The sequence below is a fragment of the Podarcis melisellensis genome (assembly GCF_964234715.1).
Source record: "Podarcis melisellensis genome assembly, chromosome: 17".
Taxonomy (NCBI): Eukaryota; Metazoa; Chordata; class Lepidosauria; order Squamata; family Lacertidae; genus Podarcis; species Podarcis melisellensis.
The window spans coordinates 41,041,354-41,053,515 of NC_138534.1; the positions used below are offsets into that span (position 1 = coordinate 41,041,354).

The 12,162-nt window shown below is 42.7% G+C and overlaps 1 protein-coding gene across 2 annotated transcripts in view; it reads left to right on the top strand.

Annotated features, from left to right (window-relative positions):
• The first annotated feature begins 472 nt into the window (after window positions 1-472).
• GSK3B (glycogen synthase kinase 3 beta) overlaps window positions 473-12,162 on the top strand; it is a 63,541-nt gene continuing 51,851 nt past the window's right edge. For both annotated transcript variants that reach the window (XM_081894504.1, XM_081894505.1), the window contains exon 1: window positions 473-588. In XM_081894504.1, the coding sequence (XP_081750630.1) occupies window positions 501-588 (88 nt within the window). In that variant the 5' untranslated portion in view covers window positions 473-500. The remainder of the gene's footprint in view (window positions 589-12,162) is intronic.

Below are 12,162 nucleotides of genomic sequence, written 5' to 3' on the forward strand. Positions count from 1 at the left end.
CCGCACACGGATCCTCCGGGGCCCCGGGCGCCGCCGCAGCTGCTTCTCCTCCTCCTCCTCCTCCCGCCTCTCGTCTTCCTCCGCCAGGCGGAGGGGCCAGGAAGAGTCCGCCCTTTCCCCGCGTCTCCCGGCGCCCCCACCCCGGGGGGAGGGGGGGAGAAGAAGGAGAAGGAAAGGGGGCGCCTCTTTTTTCCCTCCGCCGCCGCCGCCGCCGCCGCCTCATGTGACTGACTTTCCGCCGAGGAAGGAGGACGGGAGGAGCGGCGCCCCCGAGCAAGGCCGGCTCCTCTTCTGGGCGGGGGGCGGCGACTGGATCGGGCAGGGCTGGGCCGCCGCCGGGAAGGCAGGCAGGCAGAGGATGGCGGCCCCCTCGCGATAAGGGGGGGGGCAGAGAGGGTCTTTTGAGGGAGAGCCGCCTTGCTGCTTCCCTTTGGGCCCCTGAGGAGGGAGACCCGGAGCGAGGGGAGCGCAGGGGAGCTGATCCGGCCAGGCGAGGAACCATGTCCGGGCGGCCGAGAACCACCTCCTTCGCGGAGAGCTGCAAGCCGGTGCAGCAGCCCTCGGCCTTTGGCAGCATGAAAGTTAGCCGTAAGTATTGATTCGCGCGAAGATACGCGCTTCTCTCTCTCCCCTCAGCAGCGCATCTCTCCGCGGATGCCCGGAATCCTCTGGCCAAGTGTCAGACCCGGAGGAGGCCGGGGGGGGGGCGGCGGCGGCTCTTTATGAGGCAGCTCTGCCTTTCTTTCCTCCGGGCTCCCTCCCCTCCCTCCCCCCCCCTCCGCGCCCCCTCCGCCTTCCAGTAGAAGAAAAAAAGGCCAGCCTTGGATTCCCGCATTTCCTCCTAACCTAAAGCATTGCTTGATGCTTCTGCCAGATCCCTCGGTGCAGTCACACTCCGGATCTGCAGAGGGGCTTTTGTCAAGGATGGATTTACTTTGTTCACACAACCTTTAAGAAGGGAGTGGATGTGGATCGACTCTCTTCATATTAGTTCAGGTTTTCTTATATTTTTTGCCTTTTTTATGAGGGGTGCCTTCTAATGGCGAGGGCCTTGGCTCCATTTGATCTTATACACCTGGACAATGATTGATTTCTTTATGCCTATAGCTAATGGAACATCAGTTCTCGAATCGTTTAAATCAAAATGTGTGTGGTATTGTAAAACCTACTACAAATAGAACTTCAAATTTGTTTTAATCCAGCTGCTTTCAAAGAACTCGTATTTATGGATATAGCTTGTATCTAAAAGGACTTTGTGGTTAGCTCCATTGGAGGACATGGATTTTATAATAAGGCTCTAATCTGGCTACCTTTTTATGGACCTGGAAAAGTCCCTCCCCAACCCCAAGGCTGCAGTCCTAAAAACACCGGCTTGGGATTTTATCTGACCATGCAATAATATGGCCTTGTATTCAGGATTATTGTTTGGCAGAAATTTTATGGAATATTTATCCATTAATTTCTGAAATGTTTGTCACAGCAATGAAATGTTTAAGAATGTTGGAGAGGAGGAGGCGGCCTCCAGAACCAAGCCAAAAAAAGCTCACCAGACTGCCAGGTGCCTGACAGCCCTGCAGTTCTTGAAGGACCATGCAACAAGCACAACATGTTTATCAGGCTCCTGTTTTTTTTGTTTGATTGGTTATGAGTTACAAAGACCTGGGCCACGGGTTCAAGTTGTAAACACTCTTAGTTTAATGCCTTGAGTGTCAGTAGTACTTGTAAAAATGTAGAATATAATTGGCACATGTTGGGTGCTTGAGATTATATACTTTTGGTGTTACAGAACTTATTTATTTCAGAAATACTAGACACATTGCCTGTGTTTTACTTATTCTCATGTAAAAAGCATTGAGAGGTTGCAGCCCATTCATCAAAGCTTTATTGACCACATAACTTTTAACTGTGTGACAACACAGCATATTAAGACTTGGAAGTGTTCATTTATAATTCTGTGGGTGATTCTTTGATCAGTTTTGAGGTATTCTTGGAAGAAATGTTAGTTGACCACAAATTTTAGAATTACACATATTTTTTTTAACTATTATTAATCAGTTTGCAGAGATGTAATGTTGGTTTTTTAGAGTTGCTATATTATTTATTTGGAATCCTAGAGCAACATGACAGTAACAGTCAATCCTGTACTGTATGTGTCTAGTCAGAAGTAAACCCTATTTGACACATCTAAGAGAGATGGAGAACTTGTGACCCTGCATAATGTTACTGAACCACACCTCCCATCATCCCTGACAACAGCCATGCTGGCTGGGGCTGATTTGAATCGGAATGTACTTAACAGAATTTATATACTGCTTGGTTATAAATAAAACCTCTAAGTGATTTACAAAATCCAACAACATCTGGAAGGTCACAGGTTTCCAACTCCTAGATTGCATCGTAAGTTACATATTGATTTTCAAGATTGTTTTAAATTTCACAGTGCTGTATTAAAATTCTCTGGGTAAAACTATACATAAGGCAAACGTGAGGTTCCCTGTATATCTCATCACAGCAATGCAGGCTGGGCTTTGTACATAAGTCATTCCTAGGGAAAAATCCGGATCAGGGGTGTCTCACCTTCCTTGCCATAATTCTTGTCCTGGTTGTGCATTCTGCAATTCTGTGATAGAGCAGTAGTGGGAAACCTTTGGCCTGTGGGTCCAATTATGCCCGCCAAGCCTTTCACATTTGGCCCATCAGGCTATTTCAACTAAGTCACGTCCACCTGCCCTAGCCTGATGTCATGTATGATCTCAGGTCTGGGGCAGGTAAGGGCGGGGCTTGGCAGAAGGGGCGCTTGCAGGCACTACTGATTAGCTCATTGGCAGTGCTTGCCAAGGCTCTTTCACAGTGCAGGGCAAGCTAGCAGTCTCCGTGTGGCTTCTGAAGAATTCTAAAGTGCTATTTTCTGTGGTGCTTTGAATTGGGTTTTGGAAGATCCAACAATCAGCCAATTGTCATATTTTCAGAAGCCCTGCTCAAAGTGCTGTGCAAAATAGCAGGCAAAAAAGGTCACCTCGTGTTATTACGATGTCAGGCAATTGACAGGTGAGCTACCTGTCAAACTTGGCCTGTGCAGAGGGGGCGGGGTGGGGATAATAACAATCTGGTTCACTAGTCTGGAGTGGTTCCCCGTCCTTGTGGCAGAGAGATGCCATCCATTGATGCCCCCCCCATTGATTATACTTAGTAAGCATATCAACAAACTAATAGTTCTGTTAGTAAGAAAGATTTTTTAACTGTTTGAGCAGCCCAGGTTGTGATGGATGCCTCTTTAAATTGCCACATGCAATTTTTTAAACACTTGCTTTAATATATATTTTTTAAAAATTGCTATGTAATTAATTTGTGACATTCTTCAAATATATATATTTTTAAAAAGATTAACCTAAGTGATAACCTGGACTGTAATGTTTAATCAAGTTATTCAGTTATTAGTGGGCACCACAAATCTTAGTGGTATTTTAATTTAAAGCAGAATGGGATTTGTATATTGTTGAGCATCCTAGTGAGTCTGGACTTGACTCTCTCTGAGTTTAAGGTTATTTCTTTATTCTTTTATCTAGAAGAACTTGGAAGCACCTAGAGACTTGGAAGCACAGTCAAATTGAGGCTACATTGGAGGGTCTAAATCTGCTAAAACCTATTGGCTAACAGATTTTGTGGATCTGGCTGTTACTAATTGATTTCACCCCATGCAGAAATCAGTGGTTTTTGAGGTAGAACAGAGTAACACTTTATATCACTTTTGTCACCAGATAATATGAGGGCCTTGGGATATATCTAGCTCTGTCTTCAGGTGAAATTGGACTGCTCCACCTTTTGATACAGTATTTGCCTTTAGTTCTAAAGAGAGGAACATCCCACTTGCTCAGTCACCTACTAGGCTGATCAAAGCATAGCATGTGCCTTTCTATTTCAGTTCTTCTTTAAGAATGAGGAAAATCACTTTCATTTGTGCCATAATCCTATATTTTAGTTACAATTCTGTTCTTTGACTGCTGTTGCTTACATAGCCAAATGACAACACAAAAGAGGGAGGTATGAACAGATTTGGGGAAACGAAGGTTTGCAGAAGCATAAACAAATCTTTAGAAAAAACCCTCATCCCTTCTCCACCTCCCAAAACAATCTAATGAAGACTGAAGATGCTCAATGTCTATGGAATGCTGACTGACTTGAGGAGTGAGGGAAATTTGAAAACTGGATTTGAGAGCTGCTCCGAGAGATGAAATAAAGAAATCCAATACATTAGCTGACATTGAGTACTGGTGTCTCCCCCTCCAAAAAACAGCCCAATGAGTCTTGTGCTTGCTCAGTGCCCATGGAATGCCGATTGACCATAGAGAAGGAAAAAATGGGTGGGAAGGGAAATAGAATGACTGGAGAAGGAGGGCCAAGGAAGAAACACAAAGATGTACGCTGTAGCAATGGGTTTTCCTGCACCAGCAGGGATTTGGACCAGATGACCTTTGAGGTCTTTTCTAGCTCGATGGTTCTAAATAAATAAAGGTTATAGAAAACAGTCCCATTGTTTGGGTAGGTCATTTCCTGGTTCACAATAAGAAGCTATTTTTAAATGTCTATGGGAGAACTGCACATAGAAATCAATGTAGAAATCCAAGCTTTTATTTTAGTTGGCATCTGACATCTGTGTGTCTAGTCCCCTCCAACCCCTCCCATGAAGCGGGGAAAAGCCCTCAAACCATTGAGGTCTAAGCATACTTGGTGCAGAATGTGAACTGACTGTGGGACATGATGGAGTGGCAGAATGGAATGGCTGAACAGAAGCACTCAACACTGCAGCATTTTCGTTGCAGGATTTTACTGGTGTCAATGCATGGGCAATCCTTCCCTAGCCATCCTATGGCAGATCTGCCTTGGTCCTTATTTTTGATATATCTGGCTCCTCCATATTTTTCTTTACCGCTTTGTCAGTTAGTTGTTCTCAGTTTTCCTTGATGAGATTTATATAGAAGGTACAGTAATGGCTTTCCGTGTACCATGGATCTTCTCTGTAAAATTCTTATTACCTCTTACGCTTTATACGGTCAGCCAGCAAGATATGGTATCTGAAGAAGCGTGCATGCACACAAAAGCTCATACCAATAACGAACTTAGTTGGCCTCTTAAGGTGCTACCCGAAGGATTTTTTTCATTTTGTTTCGACTACGGCAGCAATACAATACATAAAATGTGGATTACCATTCAAGATTTCTTTGTAGTCACTGTATGACTGAATCAGAATAGGTTTCCTTTTTGAGTCTTCAACCAGATCACTTAGGTTTTAGTTGGAGGCATGTTTTCTAAGGTGAGTGGCAGTTGTGTGTGTTGATTTAAACCTCAAATAAATGTCAGACCAAACAATGCAATTATGTATTTAAGATTGTTCTGATAATTCGCATGGCCCTAATACCTAGGATCATTAAGAATAATAGTAATACCAAGTCCCAAAATACATACAAAACTACTGATAATTCCTACCAAATGACAGATCTGAAAGTTCACATAATTCACATATCCAGAATCAAATATCCAAATTCTGTGGCTAAGATTCTTTGTCTGGCATAAAGTTTTAAGTGAATCCTGAGCAGTCTATACGAGTCCCCACATGATAAAGTAAAAGCCAATCTACATGAAAAAAATCTGAACAAATATAAATTGCTTGCAGTTTTAAAATCTTACAAACAAGGAGTCCAACAAAGGAAGCAATCTCAAAAGAACTCAGGTCAGTCCAAATCTGATTTGGTGCCACTAATTTTTTTAAGATATATATTTGGTAACAGAAAGGCTTAAATGTTTTAAAATTAGGTTTGCAGAAACAAATCAGCATATATTCTGTAAATAAATTAAAAGTGCCCTTTTGTCTGTTGATAAACCAAGGGAATAGATCCATTTCTCCTATGTGCAATATGCATTTAATTAGCTGTTTCTGCAATTTCTAATATTGATTTGGCATAAAATGGATTGTCTTAAAAATACTGTATATACTGATGGTATATTACTTTACATTGTGGATAATGTTCTTTTCTGTAACAAAAGCTTTTCATAAATGTAGGAGTGTTGCTTACCACAAAGTCAATGCAGAACAATCCTGTGTATGTTTTCTTGAAAGCAAGATCCACTGGCTATGATTGTATAGTCTCACATCTCTGCTTATGAATGCATATGAAGGAGCTTTACGGTTGTGCATGCAGCCCCCTTGTTAGAAAGCACCTTATTCTGATTTGAACTTATGGGTCACTTTTTTAAAAACCCAAAAAGTCACTCAAAGCAACTTAAAGCATTCATTAAAAGCAACGTACAACTGAAATGGAGTAAAAGCTAGGGAGTAAGACATCCAACCCACTGAAGGGCACAGATAATTAAAAGTCAAAAGCCCAATGGAAAAGAGTTTTTTGCCTGATGCCTAAAAATGGGTAATGATGGCACCAGGTGTGCTTCCCTGGGGAGAGTGTTCTGTAAATGGGAAGCAACTGTTAAGAATCCCAGTTCCCAAGTTGCTGCCCTCTTCACTTCCCTCGGACAAGACACATAGAGAAGGGCCTTAGATTATGAGCATAGAATCTGTGTTAGTTCATGTGAGGAGAGGTGCCCCCTGAGGTATTGGGGTCCTGTGCTGCATAAGGGTTAACAGGTCAAAACTAGCATCTTGAATTGATCCTGGAAACTAATTAGAAGCCTGTGCAATTGTGCTAGAACTGGTGTTACATATTCAGACTGTCTGGTCAGCAATTTGGTTGCCAGATTCTGCGCCCATTGCAGTTTCTGAACGGTCTTCAAAGGCAACCCCTGCTTTGGCAAAATAGGAAACCCTGGTTAACTGAAAACTTCCTAATTTGTTTGTTGTCTTGCACAAAGTGGTTGCATGTGTGTCCAGAAGTCTCATTCGTATTTCAGCAATACAGGATATAAATAATCCAATTCTGGCCATTGTGTTCAGTGGAGGTTACAGCTAGGAAAATGTAATAAGCATTGTGGCCTTCCTAAGTGTAAATGCTGCCACTACACTCATTGTTACAAAAAGAGGAATGAAAACCACGTGAAATGTCACTATTCAACACATTCATGTAATTGGTAGGGATGAGTAGTTTTTAGTGCATAAAGTCATAATGTCTCTTCAGTAATGTAATTTGAATGATCCAATTGAATCTGAGTCTTCATACACTCCACATTAAATTATTTTCTTACTCATACCTGTTTTATATATTATAATACTATCATTCATTTTTAGGTTGATATTTTCTGCTGGTCTTCAGTAGCCTGGTTGCCTCCTCTTGATTGTCTCATGACTCTTAAATCCTTCAAGTCATTAAGATAAATAGCCATGTAGGGTCTGTTCATGGTCTTGATGACCAATGAGGCAGTCCCTGAAAGTGTGCTTATCATCTTGAGGTCTTAAAAGTGGCTTCTCCTATCTGTGAGTGATCTGTATTTCTGCACGCAAAGAAAGCAACCTGTTGGTCTCTTGTTTTCAGTGCCAACTTATGAATGTTTACTTAGAAGAAAGTCCTACCATGTTTTTGGGGCTAAACTCTCACCTAAAGTTGCATAAGAAGGCGGCCTATATTCTCTTGGACCGTTCATTGATACAGCTAGGTCTTCTCACTTTCTGCTTCCAAAATCAGTCATGTCTCTCACAGAAACTTTCTAAAATGTATACACTGGCTGCCATCTTGTCCTGCTACTCAGCACACTTGTCTGTACTTTTAAAATCTTTTTATTTGCCCATGCAACCATAATTCTGCTCATATTTCCTGTTACCTCCTTGTGACAGTTGCTCCTTCATTTCTGCCACCTGCAACTACCTGAAAGTTTCCTTTTGTCTTAAATGGTGGTGGCAGGGATGTGGATTATTTCATTCTAAATCAGTTGAGTCACAGGAGAGAAACAGATTCTGGGGTGGCTCGCTTTAACTCTTGCTGTCTTCCCCGAGACCCCTTGGCCAGGCAGTCTCAATTTCTCTCTTACCTCAAGGCCAGATTGACAGAAAGAAAACACAAAAGCAGGTGGACTGCTCCTGAGGATGCTGACTTATCTGTTGATTACGTACTTGGTTTTCCCTCGGAACAGTTGACTGCAAAAGCTCTGATTTTATGGTGACATCTCTCTGCTTACTCTAATTTTGTATTTGGGGTATGAAAAAGTAGACTCTTTCCAGCAGAGTACCCTCTTTTTGTTGTCTAGCTGTGTTTTAAAACATGCTGTGCAATGCATATTCCCGGCCTCACTCTTGCTTCTACATTGCGCATGTGGGCGGACAGCACTTGGAAGTTGCAGTTGAGTCAATTTTGATATTCCAATCTCTCCACTTCCTTGGGCATAAGCACCACTGAAGTCTGTAAGAATTACTTTGGAGCAAACATGCATAAGATCATGTTAATAACATTTTTTTAAATCAATACAGTAAGGGTAGGAAGAATGGGGAGGCTCAGTGTTAGAGGGCACACTCTGCATGCTTCTCAGTTTTGGTCCTTGGCGTCTTTGGTTAAAAAGATTAAACAGCAGGTGATGGGAAAGATTTCTGCCTGTGGCCATTAAAAACCACTGCCAGACAAAGTAGACCAGGGAAAGCCAACATGGCACCCTCCAGGTGTTTAGGATTACAACTCATTGGCTCCACCCACCATGGCCAGTGATCGTGGATAATGGTTGTAAGCCAACATGATACCTCCAGATGTTGTGGACATAGCTGGAATAGGCAGTATTGGGCAGATGGGTGGCTGGTCTGACTTGAAAAAAGGCAGCTTCATATATGGGGTAGGAGAGAGAGAAAGTGAGAAATAATGTGATAGCTGTTTGGATTATTAAGTTAACATGGTTACAACAGAAGCTATCAAATGGGATATGTCTCCAGGGAGACAATGTATTCCCAAATTATGATGAAATTTGTGTTTTGAAATAATGTATTTGCATTTAGGTTTTTTTTTATAAATTATTTTTATTCAGTTTTTCCAATACAAAATTTATACAAATCATACATCTTTTTTATATCCATTCTCTTTTTGACTTCCCTCAACTTGCCTGATACTCCTTCCCTTCTTAATTTCTTACACATTTCTAAAGCCTTTCTTCAATTGTTTTTATAAATTATTTCTTAGTTTTACTCATATTTTAACATTTCTTCTTACAGAGCTTCATTAAAGCTTACAAACGTTATTTGATTATCACTTAATTTATGCATATATTCTGTAAACTTTTCCCAATCTTCTATAAATCTCTGATCTCGTCGATTTTGGATCCTTCCAGTCAGTCTATCGAGTTCTGCATAGTCCGTCATCTTCATTCTCCATTCATCTAGTGTAGGCAACTCCTCTTGCTTCCATTTCTGAGCCATCAGTATTCTTGCTGCAGTCACTGCATATAAAAATAACTTCTTTTCTTTCTTATTAATCTCATTCCCTGTAATACCAAGTAGAAACGCTTCTGGTTTCTATGTATTTGTATTTGGAGTGCCATTTCATCACTACAGACTGTCACATCATCCAGCTACCAACTGTTTACCCAGACTTAGGACAGTTTTTGTTTATATTCATTACTTGTTACAATATTCGCCTTCATTATTAACATTTTGGATTGTATTTTCCTGAGCTTGGAAGAGGTCACTGTTTGCTTATATTACTCTATGCAGGGTTGCTACACAATTATTAATACTTTCAATATAAACATGCTTACCATATTTTTCGCCCTATAGGGCGCACCTTTCCCCCTCCAAAAATGAAGGGGAAATGTGTGTGCGTCCTATGGGGCGAATGCAGGCTTTCGCTGAAGCCTGGAGAGCGAGAGGGATCGGTGCACACCGACTCCTCTCGCTCTCCAGGCTTCAGGAAGCTCTGCGCAAGCCTTGCAAGCCCGGCGGGAGGTCCCGCGGGCTTGCAAGGCTTGTGGGTAGCAGCCTGTGGCCCACATGCTCGGGGGACAGCGGGAAGGCCGAGCGACACCACCCCGCTATTCCCGGACCTGGTCTGGAGGCTGGAGGGGGCGAGAAGCAAGCTTGCTTCTCCCCATTGCCAGCCCCACAAGCTTGGGGGACAGCGGGGCAAGCCGCTGCCCCATGGAGGCTAGAGAGGCTGTCCCTGAAGGCAGAAGAGGGAGACGGAGCGCTCCGTCTCCCTCTTCTAGCTTGGGGATGGCTGCGCAAACCTGGGGGGGGAAAATAAATTCCCCCCCTTGATTCCCCCCCCCAAAGCGTCCTATGGGCCAGTGCGTCCAATAGGGCGAAAAATAAGGTATATCAAAAACCTTTACAGTTCCTGATGACTTCAAGATTATTCATTGGTGGAAATGAAAGGTGATATTCAACTAAGTTGTTACATGCATGGAATGATGTTTGCTTGCACACCTGGGACTTCTTTCCTCTCGTCCCTCTATCTGCCCCCTGTGCCCCCCATTTGCTCTGGAAGGCTGGGGGAACCCACAGAAAAGGTTTAGGGGACATTCAGCCTTATGGGGGGGGGAGTCTTGTTGCACGAGTGGACCTCATTATGTGCATGCATTTAGTGTTATGCTGAATGCCACCCTTTATTTTAAAATTAGGGCTGCAGCTTTAATTGATGAATCAAAATGATGAATGAAAGTTCTTGACCCAATTGTTTAAAAAATTGATGCTCCCAGTCCTCCGTTGATGATGCTTTTTTGAGGTGAGCTACTGTAGCCAGGCTACTGCGGGAGGCAGTGGAAGACAGGAGGGCCTGGTGTGCTCTGGTTCATGGAGTCACGAAGAGTCGGACACGACTAAACAACAACTGTAGCCAGGCAACCCCCCCCCCCATAATCATGAAATGGGAGATTGCAAGGGTCACTAGGGCACTTTCCCATTTCCTATGGGAGGTGTGCCTGGAGGAGGAAGTTGAATGTTAACTCACTTATGCCTAGAGCCACGGTGTCTAAAAAGGAACATATGAACAAAGGTCCATTTAGTCCAACGTTTTGTTCCTGCAGTGGCCAACCAGATGTGTGTGGAAAGCCTGGAGGCAAGACATGAGTGCACAAGCATTCTTCCATTCCTAATCTCCACTCCAGCCATTGGTATACAGAGCCATATAGTCTTCCCATAACGGTAGCCGCTGATGATAGCTTTATTCTCCATGGATTTGTCTAAACTTGTTTTAAAGCTGTCTAATTTGGTGGCTGTCATTGCATGTTGTGCTAGTGAATTCTATACTATGCTCTGTGTGAAGAAGTATTTCTTTATTCTGCCCTCAATCCTCCCACATTTAGCTTCATTCAATGACCCTTAGTTCTAGTATTATTGAGAACATTCTTCACTCTTCCCTTTCTCCACACCTTGCAGAGTTTTATGCATCTTTTATTATGCCCCCTCCCCATTTACTCACCCCCCCAAACTAGAACCCCTTCAAATGTAATGTTACCTCACAGGAATGTTTTCCCAGCTCCTTGATAATTTCAGTTGCCTCTTGCTGAACTTTCCCAACTTTGCAATAGCCTTTTTTGAGCTGATACAGTATATAGTATATAGTATTCCAAGCATTATGATATTGTCTGTTTCCAACGATGGAGAGCATTTGGTATCGACCTTTGGAGCAGTGAGATGTTTGCTGATGGAAAAAGGAGAAAGTGACAGTTTTGACTAAAAAAAAATCTGATAATGTGTGGAGATGAAGATCTGGTGACTGCCACTATCTTGACCACCTGAGGTAGGAACCTTGTGTTCAGAACTGGAAAGGAACAGGATTGCTCTTCCTTCTGGGGATATTGTTGCAAAGGTTTCTTTTTAAAAATGCTACAGTATGTGTTGGATCAAGGGAACTCATTATTAAGAGGGCTTAGGCAGAGAAAATGTGGAGAAGACTTCTAATTTCAAAACGCAGGGAAGGGACTTCTACGGTATATGTCTGCCAGTTATGTCAATGGTAGCATCAAGAAGAAGCATTTGAAACTACCGTAGCATCCATCAAGGGGTCTGCAAATTTGGACCCTTTTTTGTATCATATTGGCTCATCCTTTTCAGTTTCCCCCCCAATGTGCTGGCATTCTACAATTATATGAGTGGCTTGATAAAGCAGTTCAGTTCAGTCCAGTCGTGTTGATTATAATGAAAGATCAAGAAACTATAAAGTACTTGTGTGGCAGTGATTTACTGTTTGGCCTGACATCAGCATCAAGAATATTCATGACCATCATGGTCACTCATGATACAAT